The sequence below is a fragment of the Poecilia reticulata genome, linkage group LG1 (assembly GCF_000633615.1).
Source record: "Poecilia reticulata strain Guanapo linkage group LG1, Guppy_female_1.0+MT, whole genome shotgun sequence".
NCBI classification, from domain to species: Eukaryota; Metazoa; Chordata; class Actinopteri; order Cyprinodontiformes; family Poeciliidae; genus Poecilia; species Poecilia reticulata.
The window spans coordinates 22,332,946-22,348,627 of NC_024331.1; the positions used below are offsets into that span (position 1 = coordinate 22,332,946).

Below are 15,682 nucleotides of genomic sequence, written 5' to 3' on the forward strand. Positions count from 1 at the left end.
AAAGAGCACTGTACGTACCGTGCTCTGAGGCTTTGACTCTACAGGCACTTTAGCAAAAAATCCAGGGTCAGGTCAAGGAGTTCCACTTGATTTTATTCAACAAAATTTAAGGTGATGACAACATGGCGCTTTGTGGGCATTTTTCTTTGGCCGAAACAGAGAACCTGGTCAGAGCGGAGGTGGACATCCCAGCAGGATGAAACAAACATGCAACCAGAGCTACAATGAAATGCTTTTGAGGTTAGCTTGAGTCCAGTCAAAGTCTAGACCAAAAACAAACAGCGACTATGTGGCAAGACTTAAAAATTGAATTCTAAGATCTGAGCTTGAGTTAATTTCCAAAGAGGTCAACAAAATTTGGCTTCTGTAGTTTAAAGTTAGTAGAGGCGTACCAGAATGAAAATGTAACTGCATTGTAAGGTGGTTTATTCACACAATGACTCAAGGGAGCGGAATTTAAATACATTTCCTGAGTTTTTATTTATTTTACACGTTAAATGTAATATAATACACAGAGGTTTGTTGTTTTAGAATGACAAAATGTAAAAAAAAAAAAAATGTCCAAGGGGTATGAATGACACTGATTATTGTTAACAATGTTAAATGTAAAATCATTAATATGTTAGATTAATTTCTTGTATGTTATAATTTGTGAAAAGCTAAAAAAAAGAAAAAAAAATTACTTTAATATTTCCTTCACTATAAAGTTGTATGTAGTGACGTTCTGTGGATCTCCAATAAGGTGTTTCATCTAAGTCAAGACGTCTTTGTAACCAGTGGTCCGATTATAATGCCCTTTCTATGCTGTTCTTTTCTCTTTGTATCTTTTTAACTACAGAGTCCTTTGGTAAGTGCTTCTGTTCCGAGGCCCACACCCTCACTGTCCACTTTTCTATTTACTGCTCACTAATGTTGCTATTGTCGCTGCTGCTGCTCACCTTTTATTACACTTACTGCACTGTTATTAAAATGCATGGCATGCATTTTACTAACGATCACACACTATAAAATCAGAAAGTTCAGAAGTGCATACACACACACACTTACAGTAGTTCTACCCTTTTCTAAAGTTTGAATGGTATGAACATAAATAAATATAGGAGCTCTTGTGCATACACACGCACACACACGCACACGTACACACGCACACGCACACACACACACACATACACACACACACAGATATTTGTCTCTGTCAACTTAGATATAGCTGAGTCCCCACCCTCCACCTCGCACCTGCAGCTTTTCCACACCCAAAGAACTTCAGCTTTCTCCTCACACTCACCTATTTACTTTTCCAGTTGTTCACTAATTCAATGATTCTTTCTCTCACTCAGTCACTCACTCTTTCATCCACTCACCCACTTAATCTTTCCGCTCTGTTGTATAGAGTTACCAGTCAATAAGCCAGACAGCAGATAGGTATGCCAGTGGTGGAGCCAGAAAAAAAAAATCAATCCATGCTGGCCAGGTTTTCAGACTGCCAGACATTTACTACTCAGTGCAGGATGCACATAAAATAAGCTTGTTCAGATTTGAGTTTAGAGAAGTTAGTCTGGGTTGGGGAAAATATAGGCTTGGTTTTTATCACAGGTTAAAAACATCACAATGTTTTACTGAGAGAAAATCCACTTTTCAATATTCTTTTTTTAATGCATTTTTATTTAATTTTGTATTCAGCATTTAGTTTTAGTCTTTTTAGACAATACGTTGCCAAAATATGGCTTGAGGTCTACAAGCAGGCATTGAAGATTATCTATCTGTTCTAAACTAGGGATGGCCTTAATTATCATATTACTGACTCTAGTAACAAATGTCTTTTGAATTGTCTTTTTGTATGATAAACCTCAAATGTAGAACAAATTATGACTGAGGTACAACTTAAAACTTTTAAAACTTCTAAAATAATGTTACTATTACATCGCTTTATACAATAAGACAAAACTTTGCATTGGCAATCAGAGTTTAAAATTGCAGAAATTTTATGGCAGAATTTATTTGTGGTTTTCAAATGTCGTCTTTTTACCATGTGGCTCTTCACTTGCTTTAGCTAAGTGAAGACTATCCGTCAGAAACAAAATGTCATCCAGCCCTGCCTTGGATCTGAAGTTTCTGTTGTATAAAAGTTTGCATGTCTCGGTTATAGTAATAAAACTAGATTACAATACAAATCTCCTTTGCCTTCATTCAGTCACGGAGGTAAGGCTGGTGAAACAATCCAGTCAATAAAAAAAGCTAAACCTTCCTACTCAACCTTTTTCTGTTTAAGGACTTTTATGGAAAAATCTAGGGGGCAAATATGTAGTCCATAATATATTTCTATACTCAAATTTACGATAGACTGAGAAGTAAATCATGAAAAATAATTTAGCTTTGACTGTGAATGAATTAAAATCAATATCAGCTTAATGATCAATTGGAGCATAAAAAATAAGAAACTAAAAATACTGAGATACTATTCAACTATTGGAGAGTGGATTTTTTTTCTTGTGTTTCTTTTAAATTCATACAGATATTTACATATTGTTTGACTTTTAGGTTTAAATCTTACTTTGATTCCCTTTTTTTTTTTTTATAAGAGCAGTGTAAACCTCAGGGCCAGAAAGTACTTCCTACTCCTAGAGCCACATGTGCCCTGCTGCAAATCAATGAAGCCAATCAATAACCAATCCCCTTGTAGCTCTGTCACTGTCTCTCACTCTATCTAAAACCTGCTTTTCTCTTCTCAGGCTTATTCTGTCTTTACTTATTCTGCCTTATTCCTTTATGCCTCCACTTTCTCTTACTGTCTAAGGATCAGTATTTTAAGTCTTCCTCTCTAATTTGATTTTTCTCCTATAACAAGTTACCCCCAATACTCCCAAAGTTCCCTCCTCCCTTGCCCCCGTCTCCCTTTTTGTGGTACTAACATTTTCTTCTTCTTCTCCTTCTCTAATCTCGTGCATTCATTGCCCACTCAGGTGGCACGCCCATACGAGGTAAGACTGCTGCGTGGACCAACATGACAGAGTGGCCTAATTCCTTTGCAACCCCTGCTTCCAACTTGTCTTGCAGATCTGAATAGCAGCCCTTGGTGGGTTCATGAATGGAGGGGGTTTATATACTCTGCTCTATTGACAAAACTTGCCAAACTGCTTCAGATCTGCAGGAGGTACAAGAGGAGTAATTGGAGTTGAGCAATAAATAGCATCATTAATGCTGTAACTGTCACCGACTCTCTTCTCATCTGCCATCCTCGTCTCATATTTTCCCACCTCACCCTCGGTGTTCACTCTTTCACAGAGACATTCACCACTTCCATCATGTTTCCTCTTTGTAGCCATCGGTTTAAAACCCCTTACCATTCCGACTGTCACCCGCACACCATTTTCTGCGCAACTTGCTGTGTGTGAGTACGGTTGGAGAGTTTGGGTATTCCTCTGACATAGAGGCCTTCGCTGTATGGACAAAACAGGATACAACTAAAGGTAGCGACAAACAGAACGACTTTAAGCTTTTAGTGATATTTTGCATTCAAAACATGCAGGTTTTGTAATGTCTTTCGTCAACAAAACAGTTGTGTTTGGTATTTTACTTGTAGTCATTTTAGTTCGTAGTAGCTTTAGGGCACAGCGTGTTTTCTCATTAATAAGGCCTTCACTTTCTCGACGCAGTGATCTGGGGTTCAGCTCCAAACCTCAGGATCATGCAGTGCCATGTTTTTCTTTCTCTGGCCCCTTAGCTGCGAACTGATATCACTGATAATAACGGCAAGCATGTCTGGAGGTCTGCTAGGGTTGTTTTGGTATTATTATCACTGTATAGAGACTTCTACATTAGTCAAAAGAACAAAGAAAACAAGGTAGAATTTAAAGCAGGTCTCAGTCCAGTTTTAGTACACAGAGGCCAAATATTTTAGCCATGTATCTGGATTTTCATTCTCCGGAATGGGAAGGGGTTAACTTCATGAAATCTTCAGCATGTAAATGTTTCCGATAGAGCATGGAGTGTCTACAAGCTTGGTTTATTTCTGCATTGCATAGTTTGAGGTGACAAAAAAAAGGATTGTTTCATCTTTTTTATGACTCGATTATTTTATCAGTTTTTTTTTTTTGTTTTTTTTTACAACAGTCTTGACCCAATCTTGAACCGGTGTGTCCTTCTACCTTGTCTATATTTGCCCAATCAAACGTCCCCGTTTTGTTTTCCCTCCCAGCTGTTATTCACTCTGCCTGAAGAGTCCAGATGGCGAAGATTCAGACACACATTAGTGTATTCACACTTCAGCGCACACCCACACACATACACACACACGTACACACACACATCTTCATGGCTTTTTACCATCACCTCCTTTCTTCTCCTCCATTATGAAAATAAAAAGCCCCAAACGACCACTTTTTTGATAAAGTTTTTTCTGGGCGCTTTTTTTTGCCTTTCCACACCATCTTTAAAAGAACCTCTGGTTGACTTTTTTTTGACGATTTTTCTATTTTCAGGGAGCGAGAAAGCATCGGTCCCTTCCCAAGGCTTTGCGTATGTCGTTTTTTTTAATCTGTTGGCCTTGATGGAGCTCGATTAATGTCTTTACCTCCTTACTAACTGGGTGTGTTTTTAAACTGACATCAATCACACTCCTGATCCCTCTGGTGGATCCGTTTTGGGATATCTGATTGCTACGGCAATACCTTTGCAGATGTTATCCTTGTAAACTGATTTGCTCCGCAATGTAACTTAATCTCAGTTTTCAGCACATTTTTTTTTTTTTTTTTTGAAAATACTTTATTGGTGACGATTTTTGGACATATTTTGACAACGTTGTTTATGTGTTTCTGTCTTGCATGGAGACGACATTCTCTATTTTTTTTATAGGGTTTGTGTCCCCTTATTTTGGCTTTTTGTTCTCATTTCTACATCAGCAAGGTGATGCTTATTTTGGGGCAGATTCTTGCTGAAAATGATAAAAACGTGTGAATGACAGTGGTGGCTCCCTTTATAGTCCTTGAAAAGAATTCAGCTCATTTTGTGGAAACTGCCTCCAGTGTCATTTTTTTATTTGAAAACTTAAACGCCATTTTAATGTTTAGTTTTCTTAGACACTTACATGTCTTCCGCTGCTGTGTAATTGCTATTTTTATCTTCTCTGTGTTCTGCCCTCTTTCTCTGGTGCTCCATCCATCCAGGTGCCCTACAGATAGAGATGAGTGAGGAATTGGACCAGGGGAAGTATGAGTGTGTTGCCACCAACAGCTTTGGGACACGCTACTCCACTCCAGCAAACCTGTATGTCAGAGGTAAGTCAAAGTCGTCTTCCTCGTCTGTTCACCACCAAATTTTTTTTTTTAAACATATTTTTAGAAAGAAGGTTGACATGTTTGAGGAATATTGGTATTGTGCTTGTAACAATGCACAATAACATGCTGTGACACGTCAGACTGGTCACAGAGAAAGTTGTGGAGAAGTTTAAATCAGGGTGAGCATATCTTCTGTGCGCAAGATGAAACCAAAACTTAGATCTATGTGAAAGGAAACTAACACTACACATAAACCTAACACGTCATCAAATGTAGCTACATCATTTTCTGGAGATGCTGGTCAAAGCTGATGGGGAGGTAAATTTTGCTAATTCAGTGTAACCCTGGAAGAAAGTTTCAGTGTTGAGACTAAGGCTGAGGTTTACCGTTCACCAGGACAACAACCTTGAACATATGGCCAGAGCAACAACAGAATGGTTTAAATCAAAGCATATTCATGCGACCCAGTCAAAATTCAGACCTTATCTGAGAATCTGAGATGAGGTCTCAAAATTGAAGTTCACAGAAACTCTTCATCCAATTTAACTGAGCTGGAGGGTAGCAGTCTCGAGATGTGAAAATCACGTGAAGACTCATCTTGCTTTCTGCGATCAGAGGGAAAGGTGATCCTACCATGTATTAATGTAGAGGAGCTGAATACAAATACATGCCTTTCTTTTCTGATTTTTACTCCTTTGTTTTGGTCTTTCAAATAAAATCTCAGTAAAACACGTGAAATATGGCGGCTGTAACATAGCAAAAAGAAATCACCAGTTATAAGTACTTAATGTGATCTGACACTACTGTTACCTACAGATTTTGAATTCACTCAATATTTTATTCATAAACAGGGCTACGTTTAAAGCAGCAGCTGAGATCAGTTTTGTTTCAAACCATTAATCTGCTCTGCCCTGGCTTCTTAGCCTTTAGACCTCAGAAGAAAATCCAGATCATGGTCCGGTTAGAACTCGTGTTTCCTCCCCAAATCTGACAGGCATCTCACTTCCTCGGGCGCCGTCAGCCTCCCTGCTCCCTCGACACGCTCACACGTGCACCCGCCAAATGTTTGAATCTTGGAGACAATTTTATTCCTGGGGCTTTCTGCTCTTTTGCCTGCCCACCCTGGTTAAAAGAGAAAAAAAAAAAAACTAAAACAGAGGGGGCATTTACACAGTGTAGCACAAATTGGCAAATCTAGCATTGCTCCTGGGTAAAACAAACAAACAAAAAAAAAACACACACACACACGCACATTGAAGTAGGGTACACACATGTATCAACTATGTATGTAACAAAGAGCAGAGAAACGGTGCAGAGTCAGTGATGTGTGTCTAACAGTGCTTGCAAGGCCGGTAAAATCTTGCAGCGCTGCTCAGGGAGTGTTTGACAGGCGGTCTGTGGAGACAGCTGGCAGTGCCTTAAACTGGAAGGCTTTTCACCAACATCAACCATCTAATATACGGCTCTGTTTATGTTCTCTTTCTCCTCTCCTCATTTCTTTTCTTCCTTGTTGTCTCGCCCTTTCTCTTGTCTTCTATACTTTACTTGTTTTCTCTTGCCGTCTTGTCTGATATTTCCTGTTTTCCTTTCTTTTCTACCTCCTCCACCGCCTCCCTCTGCAGAGCTGCGAGAAGGTTGGTACAGTAATGACTGTGAGGCTCGTTTGAGGTTCTCCCAATTTTTTTTTTTTTTCCTTTAACAAAACATCCATTAGCGTTTTACAGGCGTCGGGGGTTCAAACCAGCTAGTTAAAAATAAAAAATAAAGAAAAAAAAACTTTTCCTTTCCCTTGTGTGCATGTATTTGCTGTGACTTTTTTTGTATATTTTTTTTGTTGCAGTTCATAAAACATTAAACAGCGTGCACTTTCATTGGCATTAATAAAACATTTTCATATCACATGAACCCCACCAACAATGTCCTTTCTGTGTGCTTGCAGTTTATTCTAAATCCTGTAAAAGATTCATTTAATCCCTGATTGTTGTTGTTGTTCTTTCTGCAAAGTCTTTGAATTCTAATCGCGTCCCTCCTCTCGCCTTCCTGCCCTCGTCGTCGTTTATTTTAGTGCGTCGCGTCCCCCCTCGCTTCTCCATTCCCCCGGCTGACAGCGAAATCATGCCGGGGGGGAACGTCAACATCACCTGCGTGGCGGTCGGCTCGCCCATGCCATACGTGAAGTGGATGCTGGGAGCGGAAGACTTGACGCCCGAGGACGACATGCCCATTGGACGCAACGTCTTGGAGCTGACTGACGTGCGTCAGTCCAACAACTACACCTGCGTTGCCATGTCCACGCTAGGTGTGATCGAGGCGATGGCGCAAATTATTGTGAAAGGTGAGTTCCATGGATGAAATATAAACGAGAAAATGAATAATGACAACAGCGATTCTGTGACTTAACTTGTAAAGCTTTGTGTGTTTGGACAATAAGTCGTTTTTGCTGCAGATTTAAAGTGTTCATCTGGTACACTAAAGTAAAATAAGAAAAACACAAATCTAAAAAGTACACCTTAAACTTTTTTACCTTTTGTCACACCTTCACTGTACTGTACCACACAGTACAGTGAATGTGTGACAGCTCAATGTACAGTACATTGAGCTGTCGCCACGTGATGTTTTGTTTGCTTAGGGTCATGCACTGCAAAAACACAAAATCCTACTAAGTGTTTTATCTTTTCTCTGGTACAAACATCTTAGTGAACTTGAAATAAGACCAAACTAACTTAAAGTAACTTTTTAAAAAGATATGAGTTTGTTTTAATTCAATAATTTTTGAATGTTCATTAAAAAAATGTCAAATATCTGGCAGCTTTTTCTCTTATTAAGTGGGAAAAATTATTTGTGATTGAAAAAATCTGCCAATGGAACTAGTACATTTTTAATCAGTTTTCAAGAATTATTGACTTAAAACAAGGTCCTACATCTTGCTGAAAAGTCACCACTGACCACTGCTCTCTAAAAAACCTCAGAGACATTCACAGAATAGCTGACGTTTGGGTGAACTTGATGTCTTCATGTTGGTGACCAGAATAATTTTGTTCACATTTGCCTTCCATAATTTTAAATCAATTGGCAAAGATTGTGGCAATGTTATCATAGTGACGCTTTGTGTGCCTCGTCACTTGATTGTTTTGTAGATTTGACATTTTCTCAAGTTTTAAGTGGTTGATGGGTGAGATTTTATTGCCTTTGCCTCCCTGCAGCCCTGCCAAAGGCTCCTGGTGCTCCTGTGGTGACAGAAAGAACTGCAACTAGCATTACTCTCACCTGGGATTCTGGAAACCCCGAACCAGTCTCCTACTATATCATACAGGTGTGGAGCAAACACTCACTCAAGCATGTGTGCATCATTTTGCGCTCACAAACTGCAGAACTCTTTACATGCAATGAAGATTTACAACAAAAAAAAAACTAAAATGGATATTTGGAAATATTTTCTTTTAGTTTTACACAGCCTCATTATTTTGTACAGTTCATACACAGTATGACTGTTCACCATAGGTCATTCCCTTAAAACAATAGAGGTTTTAGCATCTGCTAATTAAGTCAAAATTGGCGATGTATGCATTTTGATGTGATGAAAAGAGATCTAACACAAAGAACAGAGATAGTTAAAGAAAAAAATTACACAATAAATAAATAAAGCCAATGTGTCATACTTAAATGGTGCAGCAAACTTGCAGAAAGAGAAATGTTTTATGAGGGGTTTTTTTTTCATTATTATTCATATTTCTGGGCTGAATCGGTTTGATTAGGAAGCCTGTTCCAAAGCCTGGTGTCCAGAAAGCCCTGTCACATTTGTTTTTTGATTATAGCATGGACCAGGAAAGGTTTGTTTTAATGTCTTTTCAATTTTGAAAAGTGGCAAGACCTCTTTGTAACATGATGTTTATGCCACAGGGAAACAGTCTTGCAAAATCTTAAACATAGCAAACAACTTATAAAAGTAAAAATAAAAAGGTTGTGTCGGTTTTATTTGTCTTAGAGGAGTTGTTGGGGATAGCTGTCAATGTAATAAACAAAAAAACAAGTAATTATTCCTTAAGGAAGGATTATCTTTCTCACTCTAACCATTGAAATAAAATTGAAAGTTAGATTTTTTTTATTTTTTGTTTTAGAAATGTGTCATGTTAAATTTTTCTACTGCAGTATAAAGGGAATTATGTAGAGGATTTTTATTTACCTTTAATAGGGGTTCCAATAATTTACGATGACACACATCCACACAAAACACTGTTTGCACACATTCCCGAGTCACAGAACTTCAGATGTCCAAAGCAATAGTTTTTTTTTCTTTTATATATGAACGTAAACTGTTATTAACAGATCATTAAGCAGGGCTATAAAACAAAAGAGCCTCTGGCTGGTGATACACTTTTAAATTCTCAATTTGCTCAAATGGGATCCGCTGTCATGTGGCTGCTCTCCTCCCAGAAGCAGCAGTGAAATTAAATGTAGGAATAAAAAATAGCTCTGACTCAATACTCTGTTTATAAAACAGCATGACAACCACACTTGGCATGTCGTGTCTCACATCTAGATATGTAGACTGAGATTTGGACTGAATTAGTAATCAAAGGATTGGGATTTCGTAATTTCTACATATTTATTTATGCTATTAAGCAGGAACAGATTGTGTATGTGACTCCTCTTCTTTCTTTTGATGTCTCCTGCTCGCTCCAGCATCGCGCCAAGGGTTCAGACGACCCTTACAAAGGGATAGACGGCATTGCCACAACGCGTTACAGCGTTGGCGGTCTCAGCCCGTACTCGCACTACGATTTCCGGGTCGCAGCCGTCAACACCATTGGCCAGGGTCCGTCCAGCGAGGTGGTGGAGGCTCGTACAGCGGAGCAGGCTCCCTCATCGCCTCCTCGACAGGTAGGAGGACATCGTAAAAGGGATAGTTCAGGATTTCTGAAGTAAGGTTTTATTAGAAGTTTAAAAGTAGTTAATATCTTAGCTACTGTAGTTAGGCACCTCATGGCATATTTATGTGCAGAGCTGCAGAAAAGTATTTGCCTTCTTATAGATTCCTTCTCTTTTTGGCTTTTTTGTGACACTGATATGTTTTATAAAAGCAAGCTGAGGTTTATATCAGGCAAGATATTCATTTTGCTTTTATATGAGCTACACAGACATGTACTTGCTGGTGTGCTTTGGATCATTGTCGTGCTGAATTACCCAGGTACGCTTCAGCTTAAGGTCTTAAACTGATGGCCTGACATTCTTAGGATTACAGTAACTCTTTTTCCTTTAGTCCTGGCCCCTTTGTAGACTAATCATTAGCTTCATTTTCTGGGAATAAAATGTGAAGTTTAGATTTTGTTTGCCTTTTCATCTTAAGCACCACAACGCTGAATCAAATGAATCTGATTTCAAGTTTTAGAGTGTTGAATTGCTCAGCTGAAGGCTTTTTTTCTCCTGCAGGTCATAGGTCGGATGCTGAGTGCTACAACAGCAATGATTCATTGGGACGAGCCGGAGGAACCCAACGGTCAGGTGGTCGGTTACAGGGTGTACTACACCTCCGACAACACACTCCCAGTCAACCAGGTGTGTGGTTCTGCGTCATCTGAGTCAATAACTTTAAAATCTGACACTTTGTTAGCCGCATTAAAACTGAGCACACATGTGTTGCATTGACGCGTACAGTGGGAGAAGCAGATGGTCCGAGGCACCAATTTCATCACCATCCAGGATCTGACTCCTAACAAGACCTATTACATCCGAGTGCTGGCGTTTACCTCTGTCGGAGATGGACCTTTGTCACAGGATCTCCAAATTATAGCCAAGACTGGAGGTAAACTTAGAGAAACAACAAAACGATTCACTATAAAAAGCACATTGCCCCATAATTCTGGGAAAACACATGACACATAAGTAGTCATATTTTCATTTCTTATTCCATTTCTTCTTCTTCTTCTTTTTAGTTCCATCTCAACCATTGGACTTTAAGGGTGAAGCCAAGTCTGAGACCAGTATCCTGTTGTCCTGGGTGGCCCCCTCGACCCAGGGCGGCCCGGACAGCCAAATCACTGGATACGAACTGGTGTATCGAAGGGTCGACGACACTGAGGAGGTAGGCACAGGGAAAACGGATGGACTGGTAGCGTGGACTGTTTACTTGATGGCCGGACGGATGGTAACATAAATATTAAAAGTGGATGTTTGAGTGGATGGAATGAAGAGCAGAGAGAAGACGACCCGATCTGAATGTTAAGAGCTTCCTCTTATCTGTGCGCCTCTTCAGAGGAAAGTGAGCTTCGAGCCAGCCACCTCCTACCTGCTGAAGAACCTGAAGCCCTTCTCCACCTACACCTTCCAGCTGGCTGCCAAGAGCAAAAATGGGATTGGAGCGTACACCAATGAAGTGTCCATTGACACTCCGCAGACACGTAGGTTTATCTACGCGCACTACATGGTGTGAAAGTGTGTGGTTGTGTTTTTGAGATGGGATTTGAGAGAAGAGGGGAAAATAAGCTTCTGTTTTGACAATGCAAGGCTACTGAGCCAAAAAGGTGCTAAAAAAAAAACCCAAGCTATAGACCTTTACAAAAGTATTGATGCTGCTTGGATTTTTCAAAGATTTTCATGTTAAAACTAGGATACTTTGGGGGGATTGTTTTGTTCCCCCTGAGTTAACACTTTGTAGAAAAAGCTTTCACAGCGGTGACAGCTGAAAGTCTTTTGGGGTATATCTCTCTATAACTTTTGACATCCAGAGACTAAAATCTTTGCCCATTCTTCTTGGTAAAACATCTCAATCGCAGATGTTGGACTGAATATTGGGCCATTTCTGAAAAGCAGTTATCAAATCTGACTGTTAGATTTCCAATTATATTTAGTTCTGTACTTTGACTGGGCCCATCTAGAATGGAATAGATACTTTATAGTCCCAGCTAGGACATTTTATTATTGACTGAGCACAGGAAATTGCTCATATACGTCACCCCAGAAAGTAAAACAGAACGCTAGACACATCCATCCAGATGTTCTCAAACAGCAGACAATGTCAAGACAGAACTGGAGAGATACAGGTATTGATTTAAACATGCTTTCTTTTCTGATCATGAAAAGAGGTATTTTAAAACTACAAATGAGCTTTGTCTTTGTTTGAATACTGATTTTTTGCTATAAAGAACAGCTCTGTATTGTCTTGTTTAAAAAAAAAAACAATAGCAGTAGAAATACCATCTACCTGAGGGTAACAGTTTAAAAACAATAAAAAGTGCATGCCTTGCCAAGAGATCCTTGTCTGTAGATGTTTTTAAAAAATGTATTCAAATTGATACTTACTGGCTCACTGGCTGGTGTACCTGTTATCTTTACTATTTTATTTTGGTTTTCAGCTTGGTCTCCAAAACAGCATTTGAACATAAACTCTTTTTTTTACATTTTCAGCTTTTTAAACATGAACAAATCATCAAGTGTTGGGGTAATGTGACAAAATGTGAAAAGTTCAAAAAGTGTGAATACTTCTGGTGAAATCAACAAATTTCTCTGCCAAACACATCTTTATGAGTTCATTTGTTGCATTGTCAAAATGGGGCCACTAGCAATGCAGACTTTAGCCGACTTCATGGTTGATGCTTAAACAAATACGTGAATGAATATTGACATCTGAAATCTGACATCAGAAAAAATACGCACGTCAGCCACAGATTTGAGAACAACACCACTTCTTCAGTTCTTTGAAAACTGAATCATTAAACACAATTAAAAGAATTTGCAATTCTTTTAATTGTGTGGCTGGTTTAGTCAGGGGTTTAAGTTGATGAATGAATGAATTAGAGTTGAAGCCTTTATTTGTTTGGTATCAATCTGAGTTCTGTCAGATTCAATCAACTACAAGGTAAGAGGCCAGAAATTCGCAGATAGACTTGAGAAGTCCAGCATGGATCAGAGAATCTTCATTAGGCAAAGGACAAGTAAGTTATAGCTGGCATCTTTATGTGTAATATCTCTAGTCAGTGTCTTTGTGTTGCATTTCTTTGAAGTCATTCACTTGTTTTCATTAACCAAACATTTATACAGATGTGACACCCTTCATTCGGTATCTTTGTTCAGCTATTTTTTTTTTTTTTTTTGCTTTCTAGTCACACAGTCATTTCTCACACACAGGAGCTTTCGTTATCCAGTGTTTTGTTTTCATTTTATGTTTCTTTGTCTTTTTTGTTCTCCTGCTTCTCATCCGCTCAATTTCATCATCATTCTTTCATGGCAAACACCCTCTTGACCTCTCCATCCGACACAAAATGACTCGCACACACCACCCAATGACATTTACCCCAACAACAACCACCTTCCTCAATACTGGCCTACCAGTTCCTTCAGCACCTCCCCAGGACATCACATGCACCAGTCCCAGTTCTACCAGCATCCTGGTAAGTTGGGCTCCACCACCCCTGGAGTTTCAGAACGGCATCATAACGGGATACTCCATCCAGTATTCCACAATGGAGGGCAACAAAACATCCAAAAGAGTTGACGGGATTCCTCCGGGAAGTTCTCCGTATCTCCTGGAAAATCTTGAGAAATGGACAGAGTATGGCTTAACTGTTCGAGCGCTCACGGAGGCTGGAGAAGGACCGGAAAGCTTACAGCTGCTTGTCCGCACCGAGGAAGATGGTATGTTCCTGAAATAAATGCAAATATGTTCCCGTACCCGTCTTAGGCTGGTCTGCCCAACTAACAACGACCGCTGATTAATATTGAATGAGGGTCACCCCCAACTAACAACCACTGGTTGGCAGAGGCATTATGTCTTACTGTGAGCTTAAGTTTTAAGTGAATGTAGCATCTTAGAACCACTTTCAAATCCACCCATTTCAATAATCCTTGTTTTGATTTCCCTCTAATAACCTCAAAAATTAACCCAAAACTCAGAAATCTCGTCTGAATATTCCTTCTTTCCAGAAGCCCATTTTCTTCCACTGACATTTTTATCCTCCTGCATCTTTTCCTATCCTTTAAAATCTTGTTTTTGGTAACAAGGAACTCTCTTGATTTCATTCTTTTATAATGATACTGATGATCCGTGCAAACAAAACAACCCACTTACGTCTTGTCTTTGCTCTTCTGACTGACCATGTCTTGCAAACAAAATCCTCCCCGTCTTCTTTACCAATTAAAATAATTGAATGTGCATTACTTAACTGTATTTTGTGCTATCAAGAATCTGCAATTTTTTTGAACGCTCACTCCATATTTTTTTAGTCCTTTTTGTTTCATAAAATCTTTTTTTTTTTTTTTCTAAGTCCACCATTTTTAGAGTGCTTTTACTGGAGTCAGTCAGATAACAAGAGGTGACTAGAGGGTCTTTTTTTCTCTCTGTCTTTTTCTTTTCGGGTAAAGTGCAGTTTTTGGCAGCACGAGAGATGTCTTTCTTGATAACAGTATTTTCTCGTTGAATGACTGCCACTTTTTACTTGCCCCTGGCAACAAATACTTCGCTCTCTGCCATTCTTACCTCTCTCTACATTTGCCTCCTGTACTTCACCGTTTTTTTCCAACCATGATTTTCCTCGAGCTCTCTCATTTTTACCTATCGGCTTTTTACCAGTCATCAAAAAGCACTTAAAGACTTTTTGAAGGGTTGTAAATGTTTTTTCCCCAGATTTTGGATTTTTTTTTTTTCTGCCCACCTATTTTCGACAGGACTAAATTGACAGCTTTTACTATTAAGTGCCCATCATTTGTGACCCTTGACCTCTATTCCAAAATGCATTTGTAGTTCCAAGTGGTCCTCCACGAGGGGTTGAAGCAGAGACAGTGAATGCCTCGGCCATTAGGGTGAAGTGGCGTGCTCCGGCACCTGAGCTGCAACATGGACAGGTCCGTGGCTACCAAGTCCACTATGTGCGGACAAACTATGGCGAACCACAAGGTCAATCCCTCATCAAAGACATCCTCATAGATGACTCACAGGTAACACGAACACAAGCAACTAATTACTTATATAGTAATCTGTGCCAGGAGCAATTTATGAAAAACAAAGAAGAAAAGTCATTCGACTTCCTTTTTGATTGTGGGTTGCAATTAACCTAAAATAAATAAGACATAAGTGTCTTTTCATGCAGGATCAATATAAATACCACTTTAGGTCAAGCTGATATGTAATGTATTCTGTTTAGAAAGCAATGACCATATTGCTTTTTTACTGTGAAAACAGCCTTTGACAATAGTCTCTGAAAATATTCACTTTTGTACTTATTTATATTTAAAGATATGTTGATGATCCTGTACAAATACTCTAAAGTGTGCATTTTTCTTTTTTCCTGCTTTATGGCTTCATTGCTTAGTGGGAATATGGGAACTCAGCAGAATATGTAAGTAAACCTTTTGTCAGGCATTTTATTGAAAATGAAAAAAGCAAAACATTACGAGTAGGATAGATTTTACCTTCA

The 15,682-nt window shown here is 39.1% G+C and overlaps 1 protein-coding gene across 20 annotated transcripts in view; it reads left to right on the forward strand.

The window, feature by feature from the left end:
* Positions 1-15,682, forward strand: part of ptprdb (protein tyrosine phosphatase receptor type Db) — a 203,019-nt gene that overhangs the window by 153,289 nt on the left and 34,048 nt on the right. For 6 of the 20 annotated variants that reach the window (XM_008416472.2, XM_008416463.2, XM_008416509.2 and 3 more), the window contains 14 exons: positions 839-847; positions 2,961-2,978; positions 5,163-5,273; positions 6,896-6,907; positions 7,339-7,608; positions 8,477-8,586; positions 9,957-10,154; positions 10,704-10,829; positions 10,929-11,076; positions 11,207-11,355; positions 11,527-11,671; positions 13,602-13,904; positions 15,010-15,203; positions 15,578-15,604. In XM_008416472.2, the coding sequence (XP_008414694.1) occupies positions 839-847; positions 2,961-2,978; positions 5,163-5,273; positions 6,896-6,907; positions 7,339-7,608; positions 8,477-8,586; positions 9,957-10,154; positions 10,704-10,829; positions 10,929-11,076; positions 11,207-11,355; positions 11,527-11,671; positions 13,602-13,904; positions 15,010-15,203; positions 15,578-15,604 (1,820 nt within the window). The remainder of the gene's footprint in view (positions 1-838; positions 848-2,960; positions 2,979-5,162; positions 5,274-6,895; positions 6,908-7,338; positions 7,609-8,476; positions 8,587-9,956; positions 10,155-10,703; positions 10,830-10,928; positions 11,077-11,206; positions 11,356-11,526; positions 11,672-13,601; positions 13,905-15,009; positions 15,204-15,577; positions 15,605-15,682) is intronic. The other 14 variants (XM_008416504.2, XM_017304672.1, XM_017304663.1 and 11 more) reach the window with 11 other exon arrangements.